Below are 21065 nucleotides of genomic sequence, written 5' to 3' on the forward strand. Positions count from 1 at the left end.
AATGTAATAATAAAAGTGAGTGTGGAAACGACACTTGTGCTATGAGTCCAGTAATGTTGGTATGAGACAGTGGCACTTGTGTCAGGAAAACTTGCAGACAGGAGGATTTACCTGCAGTAGTGCTCCCTGTTGCAGGGTGGATGTCTCATCTACTGCTAAGTGTCGTGCAGTCGGTGAGAGGGATTGTCCATAATGAACTTTGCTAGCAGATTCCTCTCACCTACCTCCTCAAGGGAGTCCAAGGAGAAGTCCAGGACAGAAATGACCCTCTTGACATCAATATTCAATAATTTTTTCGAGTATTTTGATGCACTACAGTTCCCTTAAGTTCACTGGGTCAATGCCATTCTCTGTATTTAGCAAACAGCACCTACATGTGGAGAACTACGTTTATCGCAGTTGTAAAGATGCACTTCTCTTAGAGCACACGAGATGGCGCTATTTAAGCAACTACTACTTTCCCGGACATCTCCGAACGGCTCCGGGTAATCCCGAAGCGGACCCCGGAAGCAGCGTCGTTACCAGCCCCTTGTTGGAGCGATGTGTAGCCGCAGCAGCGGGCACGGCTTTGCCGGGGCAGTAATGTGGCTCAAACGAGACCGAATTTTGTATTAACAAGACGTGCCCTAGAATAAATATAAGGATTACTGAGGTATGTAATTTAACGTTTATTCGTGAGGCTCTGATTTTGCGCTTATTGTTAACAAACAGTGTTAGCATGCTAGCTGTTTTAGCACCTGGCTGTGGCTAACCCGTTAGCAAGCGTGATTTACCTTTCAGCCTGGATGCATGTTAAGTGTCAGGCTTTGAGAGCTGCTAGTGTGGTTGTGTGGGTGGGAGTGTGGTTGTTTGTGTGTGTTGTTGACAGTGCTCAGTTTCAGTCACGACGTGATGTGTTACTGTTGCAGCAGCGTTGTGAATTCGGGCTCTAATCTCAGTCACACCTCCGTAACTAATCTGTTGAGGTGCGTCTGTTTGAAGTCTGGCTGCTGCAAACACAATACTGTTTGTTCGGATGTATGGTCAAAGCTTTTGAAGTGAAAATCACGTTTTGATTATCCTGAAATATGAATTGGAAAATGTTTTGTTCTCTATTGTGATGTTCTTAGCCATAGTAATACACACACTTATGTGGTTTATAGTCTAATGGAAAAGAAGCTTTGGATTTACAGTCCAATACACACTCCTGAAATGATTTCTTGTTTCATGTATTTACTTAACTATATTAGGGTGTAATATACTCACCAACTGGAATTCTAAGTCCAGTGGTTTTAATACAAAAATAAATCACATCTGGTTTGTTTTTTCTTTTTTTTTCCTTAGGTATCAGCCTATGGTTTGCATTTGTACTGCATTCTGAATCCTGGTCCAGGAAATACACACCCCAGCATGTTACTATTGTGAAGAGAGAAAATATTAGGTAGGTTTCTCCACTGTTTTCTCAATTTCCTTGTCTTTTGTTTGACTCAGAACAATGTTTAACAAGAGCAAACTAAGCATAACTGCTTGTGTCACCCGACCATCTCTTATGCAAAAGCTGGATGAGTAGCATTCCTCATTTCAACATTCAGGAAGTTTTTTATGGACACACTGAGTCATTCGCTTAGTTGTCAATACCAGAAAGAAGTTACTTGAAAAGTCGTTTTCAGCCTCATATTTAGACAAGAAGCCTCCAATACTGAATGTTGACATTCTTTCATTTGAAGGTGTAAGACTGGAATGCACGCTTGAATAAAGCCTCAGGCTGTCGTCAGAACTCAGACATGTTAAAAAACCATCAACGGTTTAGTTGAGAGGTAAATGTGGAACAGTACATTCTTGAGTACATTCATTTTACTGAAAGCCACTGCTTTCAGCAAGATTTTACCTTTTGTTTCTTCTATCTCCTTTGACATCACCAAGGCCAGCCCCTGAAAAGTGATGTGAGAAGGGTGACACTTAAGTGACTACTGGTCACATTCAAAAAAGAGAAGTGGATAGATAAGGAGAGAGACCGGTTTGTGCTGTGCCCTCTGACTGGAAAGGGCAGACTGCTGGATGAGCTGCTGATGTAGTTTCAATGGATGTCCCTTTTCATTGACCTCAGGAAAATCAATATACCCTAAACTGGCCAGGAGCATTTTCAGCCCTCTTAGGGATGATGCTGATTGTCTTGTTTAACAGAAAGACAACATGCTGCTGGAGGCCAGTGATATGCTGTAAACAACTCTGTTTGGAAATAAGCACTCTTGTTTCTGGTCACGTTCTAAATTGCATCTTGTGGTCAGATCTTTTCTAATGTCTATTTAAATATCCTGAATAAAAATACAGAATCTTTACACTTGGGTCTGAATTTCCTCATGGAAAGTGTTCTTATTTTGGCCCTAAAAAAGTTTGTGCAGGGATCAACAGCAGGTGAAAAACACAACACTGTATACATCCCAGCTCCCATCAGCAGTGATTAGGAGATTTATTTGTCTTTTGATATCTTTTTGTAAGTGCAGCTAAAAAACGAATCTGTGAGGACAATCTAGTGACTTTCCAGGATAAAGACTCTGTTTCCCATGAGCGCTTGCACCCACTGTCCAGAGGCTTTGACTCTTGCCAATGGGTGTGTTTGTTTTGAAGCAAAATGTTAACATGATATAAGTGAATCCAGGTTATGTCCTGCCAGTCATCTACCAAGCAGAGCTACCATAACCTCACTCTTCATTTTATTGATAGACCAGGCATGGGCAAACTACGGCCGGGGGGCCACATGCGGCCCGTTAAGCGTTTTAATGCGGCCCGCCGAACTTGAAAAAATTAAATGAATAAACCTTGTTAATGTTTTATTTTCCCTGCAGTTTTGATGTTTTCCCACTAGGTGGTGCACTGTAGAGACATTGGCTTTGTTGAGGTGAAGCGTAGGCCTATTACTCCACGTTTGCACTTTACCCTCTGACCCATCAGCCCTTCTGTAAAGATGAACGTACCTAAGAAAAGGAAAGTGGACAAAACAAAACTCATTGAAACACATGGAAGTGCGCATATGCGAGCGGATAAGATGGAGTGGATCGTCAGCGATCTGTTACTTATAAAAAAAAAGCTCAGGAACATGTCTGTATAAACCTTCAATGTGAGTTATTTGTCTAATTTTTATATTGAGATGTTCACATTTAATATCAAAATATCACACAAACAATTTTGGCACAATCCATTATTATTTTTTGTTTTTTCATTTTTAAAACCAGGACAGAAAAAAACGCGTTTTTCTGTAATTCCGTTTTTTTCGCTTTGGTTGTAAAACAAAAAACAAGTCAATTTTTTCTTTTTTTTTTTTTTTATTTATTTTTTTTTTTAACTTTAGTTTTGAAACAGAATAACAAAAGAACAAACCATACACAGATTAAAAATCCCATTATAATTCCATTCTCTCAAATTCTAATTTTAATTTTAATTTCAAAACAAAATCAAAACAGCGAAAAATAGACCGTTATTTGTTTTCTGATTTTTTATTTGAAAACAAAAAATTGAGTTACAAGTTGTTATACGTTTTCCGATTTTGGATTCTAAAACGGATATGGAATGAATGAATGATACCCTGATAGTTACCAAAGCACTCTGTCCATCTGCTCCTGGTCCGGCTCCTTTGTCAAATGTTAGAACCCATTGAGGCCCATGAATCAAAAAGTTTGCCCACCCCTGTGATAGACTCTCGATTTTGAGCAGACCACTGCAGAATAACTGCTGACTGTGGGTTGGAATCAGCATTGTCACAAAACTCTCCTGTTTCGACAGCTAAGCTCCAGAGTCCACCATTACTACAAAATTAATCACAGAAATTGTTTTCAGCAGAGAAAAACACAGATGTCTATTCTCACTGCTAGACTTTGAAGGCTTGTGAGGTGTTGTCATAGAGACTGCTACGTGCTGTTCACCAATCCATTCCTGGCTGCTCCCAGCTGAAAAAAATCATTTAGAAATAACCTAATTTTCTGTGGTAATCTCATTTTAAACCATGGATTATGATCAGACGTGTATCTAGAAGTGAGAATTTTTCAAGATTGATAAGAAAATCCCCACCAAGACTTTTACAATAAATCTGTTTACAAAAGCCCTTTCCAGATTATGTGGAATAAATCAGAAATGACCAACTCAATATCCAGTCTGTTCAGCAACCAAGAATTCTACAAGTTGTTTTTTCCTCTTACACACTAACCCGACAGTTTACAGTTTTACCTTTAACATGTATTTACACTGATATTGTTATTATGAGAGTATTGAGGGTAGACAGCAAATCAATTCCAAAAGTTTAGAGTTTAGATACAGACAAAGTAAGAGGGGAGCACAACTAAGAAAAAAGATTTAAAACTCAGGATGTTTGAGGTGGTTTGTTGAGAGAGTCACTGTACTGAAACCAGTGGGTCAGTGTGGTGCGCTCCTGTTCTGGTCTTGGATGTAAATTACCATAATTTTTGCAACAAATTGTTTTGGTACACGTCTGCACCAAACCAAAAGTGCTGCGCTATAATGGCTCCATTGGGATACACGTACCTTTACACCACTACACATTGTTGTTTACAGATAATCCACATCAGTCCACTACATGGTCTCAGTTTAACTCCTCTAACTGGAGTCTAAATGCTCTTGTCAGAGATACATCTTTGCTGATTCTGATTCTTAAAACACTGCAGGACAAAACATCTCACCCTTTTTTGCACACCATTTTGCAAGCAATTTGAAAGACACCCACTGACATGGAAAGTCTTTGGATGCAAGCAGAAACAAACAGCAGTGTGGTGTTTGGAAAGTCGCCTGGTTGGCCAGTCAGCTGAAGACTGAACGCTGAGCTGTGCTCCCACTGTCTCACTACAAATGTCTCTTTTAAATGCTCAGCAAAGGAAGCAGTGATTTCCTTCAAAGCATTGTACGTCAGTGTACCATAGCAGAGCAATCTATCAACAAATGCAACAAGTCAGTTCTGCTTTAATATTGACCAAGGAAAGTGTGGAACAGGCTAACTGGATTCTTTGTGAGGTTGTTCTTTTGGCTCACTCACTGAACTTGAGTGTATGAATGAAGGGCCAGTACTATATATATGTGCATCCTCCCTCGCTGTGTGAAGAGAGACAGTGGCATTTGTCTACACAGCACATCTGCAAAGAAAGAGTATAATTCCCTTCCTGTTTGAGATTATGAAAAACTGTATTTGTTATACCCCAACCTGATCATTTAGAAACACTTTTTACACAAGAACTGCTTATACAGTTAAATACACTCATATCTTCTCCATCTGTGGTTGCCCAACTTTTGTGGACATTTTGCAGAAATCTGGGAAATTCCATGTTTTGCCAATCCACAAATGATGGACAGAGTGGGAAGATCATGAATCTGTCCTGCAGAATGAGCAAGTGAACACGTTCGCGCATATCAGTGTTGCCAAAAAAAGAAAAGAACAAAACAACCGGATTGAATAATAATTCTCAAGGTGGTGTAAGTTTTGACACCATTTGATAACTATTATCTATGATTTTACTCTGCATCAGACATGTGCCAACTGAGAGAACTGGGTGTACAGATTATTATTAGCCTCCCCTACAGCAGGATCAGATTCCTTAAAGCGTCAGAGTTTCATTGATTGATCTTCAAGCAGCCAGCATTGTCTCTGGGGCCTGTCCCAGCTGCTCTCTGCTTGCCTCTGGCCTTGATATGACCACAGAGGAAGAAACTCAAGAGACTCATGGTTCAAATGCTGCATGGCTCAAAGAGCTCTGAGGAATTGAATCCAAGGTGGACTTACCCTTGTTCTTACTTTTTCTTTCTCTGTCATAGTTAATGGTGTCTTACTCTGTGGTTTCAAATGTCTGAGGCCAGTTTGCATCAAAATATGAAGAATGAAAAAACTTGTGATGTTCTTGTGAAGAATCCTGTTTATTTTGGGAACTTATGACCTTTCTACGAGAGTCACACTCTTCTAGAAGTTTCCAATGATTGACACAGGGTTGATCAGGACCAGAAAAAACCTACAGTCTCTCCTGATTCTGTGGTACAAATACATATATTCAATGATATCTTTTTAATGCTGATTCTCTTTTGTGTCACTTAACCTTTCCTAAATCACAAAAAAGTGAAGACAGTACTTTCTGTGCATTTTTATAGTGAAAGACAGAGATTAGGGATGCACGATATTATCAACACATTATTGGTATCGGCTGATAAAAGCTTAAAAACACGTTTATCGGTATCTGCAGATATGAAAATTTCTGCCGATATGCACAGCCGATAAGGTGCTATTCAGTTAGGATTATTATTATTTTCCATCTGAAAAATAAGCTCCTTAAATAAAATGTAGCACTTCATCTATTTGCTCTGCAGAGCTCTGTGTCTGTCACCAGGTTGTTACAGTAGCTCTAAAATAATCAAATGCAACTTGGTTATGTTTAAAAATGCATTGTACAGTTAAAGTTCATGTGATCTAAAGAAATTATTTTTTCTGTATTTCAATACTGAATGTCTTGAGTTTGAATAAATAATACATTTCTTATTCATGGTAAAATCAAATGTTTTTTGTCTTGTTTTATGTGTGTTTCTTAAACAAATAAGACTGTCACAATAAGAGTAATATATAGTACACACAGTACAAGATAGACTTAGCTTTCTCTACAGTGAAAAAAACAAACAAACTTGTGATTATCGGTATCAGTATCGGTATTGGCCAAAAGGGGGTTTCGATATATTGGCATATCGGCTATCGGCAAAAATCCAATATTGTGCATCCTTAACAGAGATGGTATCCTGTGAGTTAAACTCTACCCTCTCTTTCAAGGGTAGGATGCAGTCTTCAAACCACCGACTGCGAGACATGGAGCAGCACCACCCGCTGCTGTCTGCAGGTTCAGATGTGGAGTCAGGGAACCTGGCTGCCGGAGTGATGGTGGGGAGTCCTCACGTGGGCCACGCTGGAGGAAATCGCACGATATGGTTCATTCAGGACAGCTGTGGGATGGTGTGTGCCACCATCACCTGGTTCCTGGTGCTCTACGCTGAGTTTGTGGTGAACTTTGTCATGCTGCTGCCCAGCAAGAACTTCTGGTACACGCTGCTGAACGGCGCTGCCTTCAACTCGCTGGCTGTGCTAGCTTTGGCCTCACATCTGCGCACCATGCTGACTGACCCGGTAAGGATGTGGAGGAAAGTCTGAGGAGGAGATATAGAGGAGGAGAGGTGATGTAGTTTGCAGATTTTTAATTAAAACTTAGTAGAAACAATGTGGATCTAGATTGTGTGTAGGATATTTTCTTTCTGCAAGAGGATGAAGTTTGAGCTCCTTATCGATAATACATAATAAATGAAGTGCTCACTCTTCATGCAGCTCATCCTCCAAACAGTTAGCTCTAGACTGTCATCTGCAGGACTCGATTTGAGATAACCATGAACCACGTCGGTTCTTCTTATGTTTGCTTTTATCACTTCTCTGAAATCTGAGCTCTCTGGCTGATATTCTGAGATCACTCTCAGGGATTTAAGTCCAGTCATGCTTCAGGAGATGTAGGTCAAATATTATCAGTAGTGCTGCAATGTTGACTCATTCTCACCCTGAGAAACCTGATGACTGATGACACCATCATTTGTGCTCACTTGCTCACTACCTCCCAGCCTTCACAGCTGCTTCATTTTCCGGCCTAAAATAGACCACAGACGACTGTGCTGCAGTGTGTCAAAAATAGGGTTTGTCTCACTTGGAAAGATTGTGAATTATTTGAGGATTCCACACTTCAAGTGGTTGCTACACCTGACAGTGGTTCCCTCGTGTAGTTTCTTTGTAGGTTAACATGCTTCCTCAAGTTCAAATGAGGTCTAGTGAGTGAACCAGTCTGGTTTGTTTTCAGCTCTTTTCACAGTGCAAAGAAAAGTAAAAGCTGTTTTACATTTGAGGTTTGAGTTTCCCAGAGCCATAATGGCTTAACGCTTTTATTAAAACATTTGTAAGAGACATCATGTATCTCCTCAGGGTGCAGTACCTAAGGGCAACGCAACAAAGGAGTATATGGAGAGCTTACAGCTGAAGCCTGGTGAGGTCATCTACAAGTGCCCAAAGTGCTGCAGCATCAAGCCTGAGAGGGCTCACCACTGCAGGTCAGTCAGAGTGTGGGATCAAGAAGTGACACACTTCCTTACTCCACTTCTATCATCCAAGCTGTCTTTTTAAAGCACATGTACTGCATGTGCATTTTTTAAGATGTGTAAAGTTGTATGTGCTGTGCACTGACATCCTTTCTCTTCTGCCTGCAGCATTTGTAAAAGATGCATCCGCAAGATGGATCATCACTGTCCCTGGGTCAATAACTGTGTGGGAGAGAAGAATCAGCGGTTCTTTGTACTATTCACTGTAAGTACACACTCATGGCTGAGTCTGTTTCAATTAAACAGGGGTGTGGTGAATTAGGATCAATATTTACATACAGCTGTTCTTTGGTTTCTCTCTGTGTTCACGATGGAAAATGACTAATCAACAAGATGACTTACTCATTTCTTTCTGAGTATGTTTGTCCCTACTCTGCTGCGCTTTTGCCATTTGGAGGGTTTTAATTTCAAGAGGCAGATTTACCTCTCTTGTTGGAAAAAATGTTCAACTTGTATTTCACCAAAAGCCATCATGACCATCAGACATAAACCTACATGAAGTGCTCTCCAATGGTTTAAGCCTGTTAAGACAACATCAACTATTTTTATGGCTTCATATGCTGACTGGATTTCTTTTTAATGGTAGAAACATGAACCTGTCATGGCTGTGAGGTAACTGTATTTGTTTCTGTTTTGCTCTTCTTACAAACTGTCATTGACAGAAAGGTGAACAGTAAAACTGTGCTTTGTTTACTATTACATTTTAATAATGTAAAAATGAAACGACAGCTCACATTGAATGAAATTTCTGGTCTCTCATTCAGTACCTCTCCCCCCTCTTCTGCTCTTCCCCTAGATGTACATAGCCATGATTTCAGCCCACGCCCTGGCGCTCAGTGGTATGCACTTCTTCAGCTGTATAAAGGTCCAGTGGAACGGTAAGGATTTTCTTTTATTCACCGCTGTGTTTGTGTGTTTGAGACAAGAAGACAAGCACAGCATGAGTCCAAAATAAAGAGATTTAAAAGTTCTTGGAAAGATCGAAACTAATGATCAGAGTGGAAGAAAAGGAGAGAAACTGAGATCCTGTTGTGAGAACAGCAGCTCTGCACAGGTCGTTAAAGTTGTGCCGCTCAGCCATTACGGAGCTGTTGTTGATCTAGTCCTGCTCCCCTGAGTTTCTCTCAGTAGAGATCAAGTAGAAAACAATAATACCTCATTCATAGTTTCATTTTCTGATGTACAAGGTTACATTACAACTTAGAAAGGAATACTCCTCAACCAATTATTTTACATGCCAACAAGTTCACCTGAAGCAGGTGAAAATTGAAGTAAAGCACACCTGGCAGATTTTTGTTTTATCATCTTGAATGCTACACCCTAGTCATGTCAATAGTCATGTACAGGTACTCTGAGCTAAGTTTTGTCAAGATGTTTACATTAGCCTGGAAACAGACCAGGACTGAGGACTTAGGAGCCTGCCCTCCTTTTTTTAAAACACATTTTTTATTTAGCTTGTGTTCTGTTTTTCATTTCACTTTGGTATGGCAAAGTAATAACTGTGCTTTTCTTTTGGTGACCAGAGTGCAGCGACTTCTCTCCAGGGGTGTCTGTGCTACTGCTGATCTTCCTCTGTCTTGAAGCCATCCTCTTCCTCACTTTTACAGCAGTAATGTTTGGTACGCAGATCCACTCCATCTGCAATGATGAGACGGTGAGTATCCAAGGCACCCTGCTAGATTTGTTTCTCTGTGTATGAAGATGCACAGGAAGAAGATGTTAAAAGAAGAGAAAAATGTGTTGAGCTTTTTTTTTTGTCTGAGTTTGACTTTGTACTTCTTCTTTACATGTAATTGCATAACATATATGAATTGGACAAAGAATATGTAAACTCTATTGAAGAATTTTGCGATTTAGAGACCACTTTGATTATCTTGCAGGAGATTGAACGTCTGAAAAATGAGAAGCCCACATGGGAGCGTCGTATGAGATGGGACGGGATGAAAGCTGTGTTCGGAGGTCCGCCCTCTCTGCTGTGGTGTAATCCATTCACAGGCCTGCGTCTTCGGCGCTTGCTGCTGTTGACCCACAGCCGCCGCAGTGGCTCTGAGTTTTCTGTCTGAGAAAAGTTCAGGCTGGTGAAGCTAAAAAAACACTCCTCCACCTCTAAAGCGAGAGTCCAGGGAGCTGCTATGAGCCTCTGCTCCCTGAGGCTGTTATCATCATTTGTGAGTGACACACAGTCAAACAGCTGCCGTGGGACCACAGTGCATCACAACCACCACTGAAAGTTTGTATTGTCACTTGCACATGCTGTCGGAGATCCAACACTCGTGGTCTGCACGAGTTCAACTGGAATATTGTTTTTAACATGAGCATCTTTTAGGTTTCTGTGTGTGTTTTTAGATCAAGCATGCAGTTTGTAACTGGAGTGAGCCTTTTATTCCTTGCGACACCGTCTAAGGTGCTGTCCGAGTCCAACTCATGCATCTTCAGGAGACTGCTACAGTGGCTTGTTTTCTTTACTGGACACATGAGATTCAAGATCAGCTTTTGAAGTCTTGATCCGGGATCAGCAACATATCTTTGATCGTTACTCGACCTACACAACTTGAGGTAAATGAACAAATGCTTCAAACTGTTGTATTGGATCCAGATGAGGGATTCAGTCAATGACATGCACCAGTTGCATTGCACTAGAGGAAGAACTCTGGATATGGAGCACAGAGGATATCAGAAATGGTACTTTGCTGCTTTGATTTCCATATACAACAACCCAGTCAGTCAGTATCTCAGCCTGAAACCGAGGCTTTCACTATGTTTGAGTGAATCAACAGGCAACTTTGAACACACACCTCATTCTTATTCAGTAGGACTGAGTGGCTTTGCATATCTGCTCATCTTCTCTGTGTCGTTTGTCTCCTAATGCTGACATATTGATTCTTTAGACTACTTTGGCCAGTGGAAATAAATATATTGGGGGATTTTTTTAATAACTGCCAAAGCCTCTTTATCTTTCATCACAGTGACCACTCCTCAACAGCTGACCATGACTCACTGGAGATGAACACTGACATTTTGAATCTCCGTTCTGGAAACAATCACAGTTTTGTACTTCCTGTTAAGTTTGTGTGTCTCTGTAAGTTTTCCATTCTTTCACTCCAACATGCTTCTCCAAATCTTTTTTTCTATGGTTTATTGACCACAGTCATGCCTCCCTGTGTATTTATATCAAAACAAAACAGGTGGAACAACTTTGTCTGCTGAAAAGGGTGAATTGTAGAACTTAGATCAAAGTTACTTGCACAGTTTTGCTTAAGTAAAAAAGTACAGACCACTACTGTGTGCAGTAGGAGTCCATATGTAAGAACAGTTGGGGAAAACTTTATAGCATTTAAACCTTCAGAAACAAAAACAATCCCCCTTAGAGTTGAGTTGTGGACATGGCGAATTTGCATGCTACTCAGCCACAAACTGAAAAGCAGAACTAAAAACATTAGCACAAGCTCTCTTGGACAGTTGAGGGCTTATTCTAAACTTAAAGGCCAGGCTCCATTGTGCAGCCTGCCGACAGAGTTACAAAAGAGCTGCTTTGCTGAAAGAGGCGGAGGCACCAGACTTGTTCAAACTTAAATGCTGGGCGAAGTCTGGAGGAGCCCAGCAGAAGCTCGAGAGGCCTTTCCTGATTCATTCCAGAAATGTCAGGCCTGTACCATTCACTGCAGATTCTTATCCAGTGTCATTAGGACACTTCCCCATGCCTTTAAATTCCTTCAGATTTTGTCAATCCTGCCATATTTATAAAAGTGTTCTCCTGTTCCATGACAACTTGTCTCTTGTTCTGACACATTAAGCAGGCCTGTTTGCACTGTGTGGAAGCAGCTTTTTGAATCTGCAGTACAGAGTTAAAGGAAGTTTGACTGGTAGATGGGTGTTTGTCAAATCATTTTTATCATATATACTGCTGATTGTTCTCATCTGTGGCTGTCAGAAGAAGGGCCTCAAACTGACCTGTTTACACTTCATGATCATATCTGACGCTTAAAACATGCTGTCATGAGAATGTAAAACATCATTTTGGGACTAAGGGACACAGCACTGACATTTAAACAACGTGATTTTACTTAATGCCAGCCTCATGTGTCTCATTTTGTTCTGCAGTATTGCATCATCTTTGCAACAGTTGATTGCTACTGTAATTTTATTTATGAGTGGTGTTTCTTCACCCAGGCAGTGTCATATTTTCCAATTAGTAGTCCTTTGTTTTTACATGCTAGCCTTTATTCAAATTTATGGTGTGAATTGATAAGGACCACATGTCAGCAAAGCGTTTACACAGCATGTCCTCAAATACAGACTCACCTACACATGTGCAGGAAAATTGTTGGCTTTTTGGCAGTTGTACACATGCTGCTATAATTAAATACAGTTAGTGTACCCATGGCAAAAGTACATCTCAAGCCAACAAGAGGTTGAGTAATCACTAAATGTGATAATGACAGATGTTAATGTGAATTAGGAGCTGAGGTGATAACAGCAGTACTGAGACACTGGAACACTACACTTTTGGATGTATTTATAGGACGTAGCATTACACCTGTGCTGGTTTGAGCTTGCTTTTGATTGAAAGAAGTTGCTGTGTTGATTGAATACTGATATTCAATGGTGACTGGTGTTATTTGTGCAATAATTTGGGCTTGGTTGATGTATAAAAGTATTACAGAATAGGACATTCATGACCCAACCCAGATGCCGTACTCATAGAAGCTCAAATTTGGATTTTCTACAGGGTATGTAGGTTGACATTCAGGCTCAGCAATAGAATCAAAGCACCATGAATTCAAAAAGTTATACTCCTTGTTGTATGTCATCACTTTCTGCTGTGTGACCTAAGCTAATACAATTACAAGGAGTGTGTTGCTTGAGAACTTGCAAGATTGTTTAAATCAGTGATCTGAGGCTTCCCTCCGACTTGTTATATGTTGGTGGAAATTGGAGGAGAAAGTGTACTAGTTAGATAAAAAAAAACATTTTGTGATGTGTAGTAATCATCCTGGGCACTGTGAGGGTATGATCACAGAGTTATCCTTAACATGTCAATGAACAGATAAGACAAGTTTTGTTTCCTACTCTGGAGAGAATGTTTCTTTAAGAAGAAAGGCCATCAGATTTATAACAAAGTATAAAGGTTAATATTAACAGTATATAAATGGAATGTTTTATTCAAGTTTTTTTAATCGTGTCATAATCTTATAATGTCATATCTTTAATGTCATTCTTTTACATAATAAACTTGATTAAATTAAACTTTGTGATTGAGTTGTTTTTGCTATCATTTTAAGAGTGTTGTTGAGTTGTTCATTGACCTCAGATGCTACAAAAAGAGAAACTGAAGAAATAAAATGCAGACTGTATAATCAGATTTGTATACAGATTCGTATAATCTATATATTCATAAATCTTTATAAAACCAAAAAAAAGCCTTTGTTCAGATTAAAATCTCTTGTACACAAGTGACCTGGGCCAGATGGCGGCATAAAGTCTAGGTCAGTTGTAATGTAAATGCGGATCAAGCTACCTTCTGAGTCAATCATTAACAAAATACACATTTTAGCCCAGCAGTCATTTGTATTGCCACTAATTTCAAATGTCAGCCACAGGTCAAGTGGATTGAAACAAATTTCTACGAATAATTCACACCCGTTGTAAATAAACCTCAAAGACAAGTTTATTCAGAAACTGGAGTGGTCTTCAAAGCAAAATAACAACATAGCCAGTGGGCGGCAGTGTAACATTTTTGAACTCACAGGAAGTAACACTGAATTGGTATTTCTATTCCCTGAGATACGCCTTTCAGGCAGCAGTATTGTCAGAGCCTCGGCTACAATTTTGTAGCTACACTCAAATTTTCAGAGCTTAGAGGAGTTAAGTTTTTTGTTTTTACCCCAGTTGTATTACATTTATCTATATAAAACTTGTTCACAATTCGATGATGAGGTTTCTGGCGATGACACACGATTGACGTACTGCCTGAAGTCTAAACACAGGGATCATTCCGAGCCTTCCCCCTGCCTCGCGCCCAGAGTTGTTAAACCTCTTCCTTTTTCCGTTGGCTAGTGGAAGTATGGCGGCAAAAGAAAACAAAAACAGTCCTTTGATTGAAGTTGAATCAATTGTTAACCGCTGGTTATTGGACTATTACTATTGCTACTTACTAGAACTGTTTTCCAAGAACCGATACGACGACTTTTGTGGCATTAGAGGTGTAGTAGACAGTAAGTAGCATATGAAGTTGTCTCTAACCCTGTCGATCAACAAACTCTGCTGGACTTTGTAATTTTTGTCTCACAAAAGCAAGCTTTTAGTGCGGCTGAATGTCAACTGTCCCAAATAGTCTTATTGACCAGTCATTAGCTGAGCTTGATGCTCGATATGAAAAGAATAATCTCCTGTAGGTAGCTAGCTCCGAGTTAGCCCAGGCTCCGTTGGCGACTGCGTAGTCAGTCACTGATGTTGACGTACTGAACCTTCGAGAGGCACGAAGGTCTTCTCACATATTTTGATTTGATATTCAGTAAAAACGTACTCTGTTAAATTGATGTTCCCCACAATTTGAAGATACTTTGTGGAAAATATTGTCAACAGTCAGACAGTATCAAAGCGTATCTTCTTATGTCAGTTTAGACTAAAGGCCAACCAATCAGTTTCAGGTGTGCTGGTGGCGTAGTCTCCGCTTGATGAGAAGTGAATTTACTGTAAGGGGTGAATATCAAGGTATGGCGTCAGCCTTTATTTAGTTGTCATCTGAACACATCTACTAAGAGGTTTAAAGTAATAATAACTTATTATTCATTAAATAGTACTTTCAGTACAAGTGACAATGTGCTTCAGAGTGGGCGGTTCAACAGATAACAAACAGCAAACTATAAAACCCATATAAAGGCAGCCAAGCAATAAGATAAATGTAGTATTATTATTTTTATATAATAATTATTATTATGTATTTATAAGTCTGATTGTGCAAGTTGAATCCCCTCTGGCAGGCTGTTTCTAAGTTTGGGGGCTCTCACAGAGAAAGCTCATGACCCTTGGGTCTTTATTCTGAACCTCAGAAATAAAGAGCAGCACAAGTCCATGCTGGGCCTTAAGTGAGATCAAATGGATCTTAAAATCACCACTAAAAATGACAGGCAGGGAATGTATGGTGCATTTCTTGTTATAAGCCGAGTCTGTGTGTTTTTGATGCAAGTCAGTCCAGTTAATCTGCTTTTTCCTCTTGTCATAGATGTGATGAACCGTCCTATGCAGACCACTGAAACCACAGCACTGAAGATCAGAGTAATGCAGTTTATCTCACGGATACTCGAAGGTGAAAAACTTGGTGAGTTAAGCATTGAAAATTGCATTTTTTTATCCCTGCATTGATCTCATCTGTTGCAGGCAATTTTACCAAGCAGAATCAGGATTATTGTTTAGAATATTTGTTTGTAAATACATCTCAAATCCATAATTCATAACAGTTTTAATTAGATCTGATATTATGATATTACTCTTATCGCTTAACAAATAAGCATCAGATTTGGTAAAACTCAGTCAACTTTACCATGCCCCTTTATCAAAGCATTAGTATGAAAAGCTTCAAAAAGGGTTGTTCTACTAGTTAACATAAATCAAATACCAAACTGTTGCCCACATGAGTAGAGATTTCAGTTAAAATAGTACATTCTGACTGAAAACACTATAATAAGGTTTTATTTTTGCCTGCAGATTTGACCTTTGAGCTTAATGATTCAACTACTCCTCTGGAATCAGCCTTAGACATTCTGGAGAATCTGAATAAGGAAAGTGTTATTTCACAACAGCATTTCCAGAAGGTCAGCACTTCACTTAAAGAGATGGTAAGTTTTTGGAGTCTTTATTGTTTTTTTGTTTTGTTTTGGTTTTGACTGCTTTGTTGGTTCTCTTAATCGTAAGTGTTGTAATGGCAGTTGATATTTTACCACAAAGAAACTAGATTTTACTAAGTGTAAGATTTGGTGTACCAACTTGTTCTTTTTTGTCTGTCTTTAGATTGTGGGACTTTTTATCAGAAACGATGAATATGAAAAAGCAAAAGAGGTGCTGACCAAACGTTTTCCTAAACCGATGGTCGGAAAGGTATGTTCTGCTGCTGAAATGCTATGAGCTTACAGAGGCATCACCATTTACAGGGGTCAGATTTTCACACAGTTATTGAAGATACTGAATAACACATCCTCAAAGCTAAAATTGGGATCAGAGTCAATGGCGTTGAATTATCTGTGTACAATTTGGTTGTGCAGCTTGCTCAGGGAAATGAAATGTCATAAGCAAGGACATTAGTGGTCAACCCATGGAATCTGACAGTGAGAGAGCAGCTTGGCCAGTGGGTGGTGATGATGCTGATATGTTGTATTTTAATTTTTTAAAAAAAGGTTAAATAACATTCATTAGCTTTGTGAACTAAAACCTCATATACTTGGTTATTTTGGCCAGAAACAGGTTTTAGATTAATTTATTAAAAAAGAAATAAATATGAGGTTTTGTAGTGGATTTCAGGACATCATAGACATATGGGCCAGAAGCAATATTAAACTGTATTTTTCTATACATCCTGTATTTGTACTAAACATCAGCTAGTAACTCTTTCAGATGTGATATTCTGTCATTAAGTTTGAGAGAAGATGTTGACAGAAGAAAAAAAAATCGCAGAATAATGAAATGGACATGGGAGAGGTGCCTGAGGCTCCTATAGATATGCTTAAATCCACTGACTGACTGTGGGAGGAGATTGCAAAAAAAACTGTGGTGACATCAGTTAAGACCCTAAACTTCACAGCTTTCATATCCGTTTATATCCTGTCTGGATGCGTTTACTCTGTCCTCTGTATAAATTGTGTAGATGCCAGTCTGTATTGCCAACAGTCCTGTTGCAGAGATATTTTTTCAGTTGTAGTTGACCTTCTTTTGACCTCTGTGTTTGGTAAACTGTTTATGTTTTCTGTACTTTTTCTCCTGAATGTTTGTGTTTGTAGAAAGCGATTTACACGGGCCTCATAAGACAGAGGAGTAAAAGACATGAAGTCATTGAGAACATTGACTTCCAAAAGTTCAAGGAGGAGATGTTTGCCTTTTGTCAGGAACTCTGTCCACCCAGTGTCCCCTTTCTCCAGAAGGTATGTTGAATTCAGAGTTCTTTATATTGACCACGGTTTTTTGCTGCAGATGGGCAGGTTATTAGATAAGATGATGGAAATTTATGATTTAAGAATAGATGCTGATAAAGTTTTCAAGAGCATTTTTTAAACGGGCCCTGAATGTCATCAAAATGAGTTGAGAAATATATTGGCATTAACATGTTTGCCGATGAATAATGTAATGTTTCTTCAGCAAATCCACATACATTACAACATTGATTATTCACTTGTTGATAACTTTTTACTTTTCATGTGTCCATGCAACAGGCTGCGAGTCGGCTTGTTGATCAAGGAAAATTAAAGGGGGATGATAAGGTTGCCGATGGTGTTGAGCAAGCTGAACCTGGTCCATCTTCTTACATTCCAGTAAACATCCAGATTATATCGAGGTAGGCTCCTGCTTTTTCTCAGCTCAAAGCATTCAGACAACATCTTTTTTTTAATGTGTTGATTGTTTTTTGCTTGGACAGTTACACAGCATTTATAATAGTTTTTAAAAGTTGGACACCTCATATCAAGGGTAGGTTTAAAGCACAGTTAATTTGTTAACTATGTGTATTCAAATTAGTATCTTATAAACACAGCCAGTGATTAATCCTATTCTCTTCACTGATCTGTGATTGGACAAAGACTCTTGGAAAACTTAATTTATACACATTTTGGCCCATGAGGCCCCAAGACAAACTGACCAACCCAGCCTGAATAAAATATGGCACACTGTTACTGGTATAAGGACCAGTCAGTTCGACCAAAGAGACAAAGGGGAACCTTTACTCTTTAAAACCCTGGTGTATGGTGTTATAAAATGTCAAAATTAGACAAGTGCCATTAATGGGAACTTGGGAACAATAAGAAAACAAAGCAGAGCTTGCTGCATCCAACACAAACCTAAAAATATCTTTCAGTCATCACATCTAAGCACAGTGTTTGGTTAAAACATGTAAATCTGCCCATGGTCCCAACAAGTGTGTATAGGGTCACTCATTTAGGCCAGCGTATCTGCTGGAATGTTTTCAGTAGAAACCTTTCTATTTAATAAGACGACTCCCAATAACTCTTATTCCTTACCACAGCTGTTCATTTAGTCATTCTTGTCACTATCTCTTCTTCTAGTGAACCAACAATCATCCTGAAGACCAGGCTGGAGGCAGCCTACAAGGCTTTGTCGGTTTCAGATGAGCAAACCTTTGCCCAGGCGGAGGAAGAAGTGGAAAGAGAAGCAGAGGCGAGCAAAGAGTCTTTTTCCCCCCAACCCTCACTTCCCCCAAAGAAGAGCACCAGCCAAGACTCAGAGCAGCTGTTCCAGAGGGACTCCAGCAGCCCCATGGAGGCCTCTCCAGCAGACCAGCCACCTCACACAGACACTGTTCCACAAACACAGGGTTCACTCTCAAAGACACCCGAAGTGATGAGGAACAGGCGCTTGCCCTACACGCTGGCACGTTTAGTGATCGAACCCGACAGCCAGGGGGGCTCACAGAGTACCACAGTCTCTCAGGAAATTCAGGTTGAATTAATAACAGAAGAGCCTGCTAAAGCCAATAAAGAGAGCCATGGAAGGTAAATATTGTTTTAGAAATATCCTTTTCACAAAAGCAGTTTATCATGGATGATCTAAGAATACGAGCATTAGAAATTGTGAGTGGTTGTCTTGAATGTCATGTTTCACAAAAGAGTATTATGACGCAAGATAAAAATGTAAATTGCTCTGATTCACTGTAAAACTGCTGAATCCTCATTATAAAGTCCAGACATCCATCATAAGAGTTAAAGACAAAGATTTTTTTTTTCCCCACGGGGCTGAAAACCTGAGAATATTGCAGGATTTGACAAAAGTGCAGGGTGTAGTCGAAAATTCACAAGTGCTTGATGGTAAGCTGTGATATCTTCATTATCACATGGCTCAAACAAAAATACTTCAAACACCTGTCTTTGTATAGCACATTTTATTATGGGGCCAGTTTGTGGTCCTGTGCTGCTTGGTGAATATATAGCACTAACACTAATGTTTTATCATGCAGAGACTCTGCTGATATGATGGAGTCATCATCAGACATTGAGGAGGAGGACTCTTCTGGTGAACTCCATAACCAGTTGGTCAGACCACTTGGCAGGTAAAGTCAAGATCCCCCCCCAAAAAAAGTACTTCAGAGCCTGAAGTTCTTCACATTGAGGATACACTCTGTCACCTTACACTATGCTGTTGCTTATTCTCTCGTATTTTTTGGAAGTGTGCAAGAAAGTGTCTTGTCACATAATTTGAGTGGGTTACTTCAACATGAGTGATGTTTAATACAGCTTTTGCTTTAGCCTTCTAAAAACACATTTAATCCAGCCAGTTTACAGAACCTTTATGAATAGTTGTAGTTCATTTGGATTTTTAGTTTTTTAAAATTGATGATGTCTAAAGAGGAATTCTTTTTTCTTAAAGTAAACTTTGTGATACGTTTGGTCTGGAATTTGAAAGTGAGTTAAGAATGTGATTCTGCTCTAACAGATCAAGGCCCAAAAGGTTGCAATCATGTTCTGATGAAGACACACAGGAATCATCATCACCCAAAAGAACACCTCCTAAAAAAATGACCAGGAAGCTGTACAGCAAGCAAGTTCAAATACAAGCGTTGAACCTACATTCAGTATGATCGTATTGTTCATGGTATGACGTCAATGGCTTTAAGTTATAATAAACTGTGCCTGTTTAAAACAGGGATCAAGAGAACAACGGTGAGGTAAAAATCACGGATTCCTCATTGGACAGCTCACCTTTAGTGCTCACGCAAAGAAGCTCCACCCCTAAGAAGACCACCCACAGTCCTCAGTCTAAATGGTCAGTGACTTCTACTGCAGAAATGTTTGGATTGATGTTGAGCCCAATGTTTACACTCAGTTTGCCAAACATGATGTGTACAGGATACTTCAAAATGTGCTGTCTTATAGCGAATTTGATCCTGAAAATCAGATGTTTAATGTTGTCCACAGGAAACAACTTTACAGCAATGCCAAGGAGAGCAAGGATACATGGAGTGATGAAGAGTCATATTTTAGCGCCAGGAGAAAACAAGGTAACAATATTCCACTTTTTACTCCTCTTTTAATTCTCTGTAAAGATAGGGTGTTGTCGAAGGTCGTTTACTCATATCTTTGTTTTTTTTCCACAAGAATCACAAAATGAGAGCGCCATGTCAGGGTCCAGGAAAAAGGCAAGTACAACAAGACAATTTGCGTTTCTCATTTCAAATTAGAAAAATTTGCCTGATAAATGTTTGGTTCGTTTAAAATTTCCATTTCAATCTTAAATTAGTGACAGTAGCTCAGCTTGAAAAGTCTGCTCCATGTATGTAAAATGGTACAGTTTTGTACCCCCCCAATATGATTGAAACACACAGAGGGTGTGTATTTATCAGCATTTTGACAGTATTAAGAGAGCCGACTAGTCTGATCTTTCTTTGTGGTTTTTCAGATGTGGACTGACACAGAGACAAGGAAGTTGAAAGAAGCGGTCCAACGATTTGGGGAGGGTAACTGGAATAAGATCCTGTCATACTACAGCTTTGAAGGTAGAACTAATGTTCAGCTTAAGGACAGATGGAGGACAATGAAGAAGTTAAAACTGACTTAAAATGGGGAAGCCTTTCAAATTCTGCTTTTAAGTTCAGTTAATGTATATGGTTGAGTTTGCAAGATCAGTTGTCAGCAGATTGTAATAAAAACAGCAATAAAACAGTCTGATGTAGCTTTACTACAATGAACAGTCAAACTACACAA

At 39.4% G+C, this 21065-nt stretch overlaps 2 protein-coding genes across 3 annotated transcripts; both read left to right on the forward strand.

Annotated features, from left to right (window-relative positions):
- Window positions 1-488: 488 nt before the first annotated feature.
- On the forward strand, window positions 489-13392 carry zdhhc7 (zDHHC palmitoyltransferase 7). Of its 2 annotated transcripts, none has more exons than XM_074665580.1 (8): window positions 489-652; window positions 1324-1420; window positions 6788-7138; window positions 7973-8097; window positions 8254-8350; window positions 8942-9023; window positions 9669-9799; window positions 10026-13392. In XM_074665580.1, the coding sequence occupies exons 3-8, from the start codon at window positions 6794-6796 to the stop codon at window positions 10206-10208; spliced, it is 963 nt and encodes a 320-aa protein (XP_074521681.1). In that variant the 5' UTR covers window positions 489-652; window positions 1324-1420; window positions 6788-6793; the 3' UTR covers window positions 10209-13392. The 2 variants fall into 2 exon arrangements, with proteins under 2 accessions (XP_074521681.1, XP_074521683.1); XM_074665582.1 differs by having other exon boundaries at window positions 6793-7138.
- A 571-nt stretch (window positions 13393-13963) lies between these two features.
- terfa (telomeric repeat binding factor a) lies at window positions 13964-21041 on the forward strand. Its single transcript, XM_074665579.1, has 13 exons — window positions 13964-14360; window positions 15371-15466; window positions 15853-15983; window positions 16156-16242; window positions 17139-17279; window positions 17568-17689; window positions 18414-18860; window positions 19322-19414; window positions 19798-19902; window positions 20008-20127; window positions 20280-20362; window positions 20460-20500; window positions 20761-21041. The coding sequence occupies exons 1-13, from the start codon at window positions 14210-14212 to the stop codon at window positions 20917-20919; spliced, it is 1776 nt and encodes a 591-aa protein (XP_074521680.1). The 5' UTR covers window positions 13964-14209; the 3' UTR covers window positions 20920-21041.
- The last annotated feature ends 24 nt before the right edge of the window (window positions 21042-21065 follow it).

The sequence above is a fragment of the Halichoeres trimaculatus genome, unplaced genomic scaffold, assembly GCF_033239565.1.
Source record: "Halichoeres trimaculatus isolate MK-OKI-2021-1 unplaced genomic scaffold, fHalTri1.1 fHalTri1_scaffold_3, whole genome shotgun sequence".
Classification (NCBI taxonomy): domain Eukaryota; kingdom Metazoa; phylum Chordata; class Actinopteri; order Labriformes; family Labridae; genus Halichoeres; species Halichoeres trimaculatus.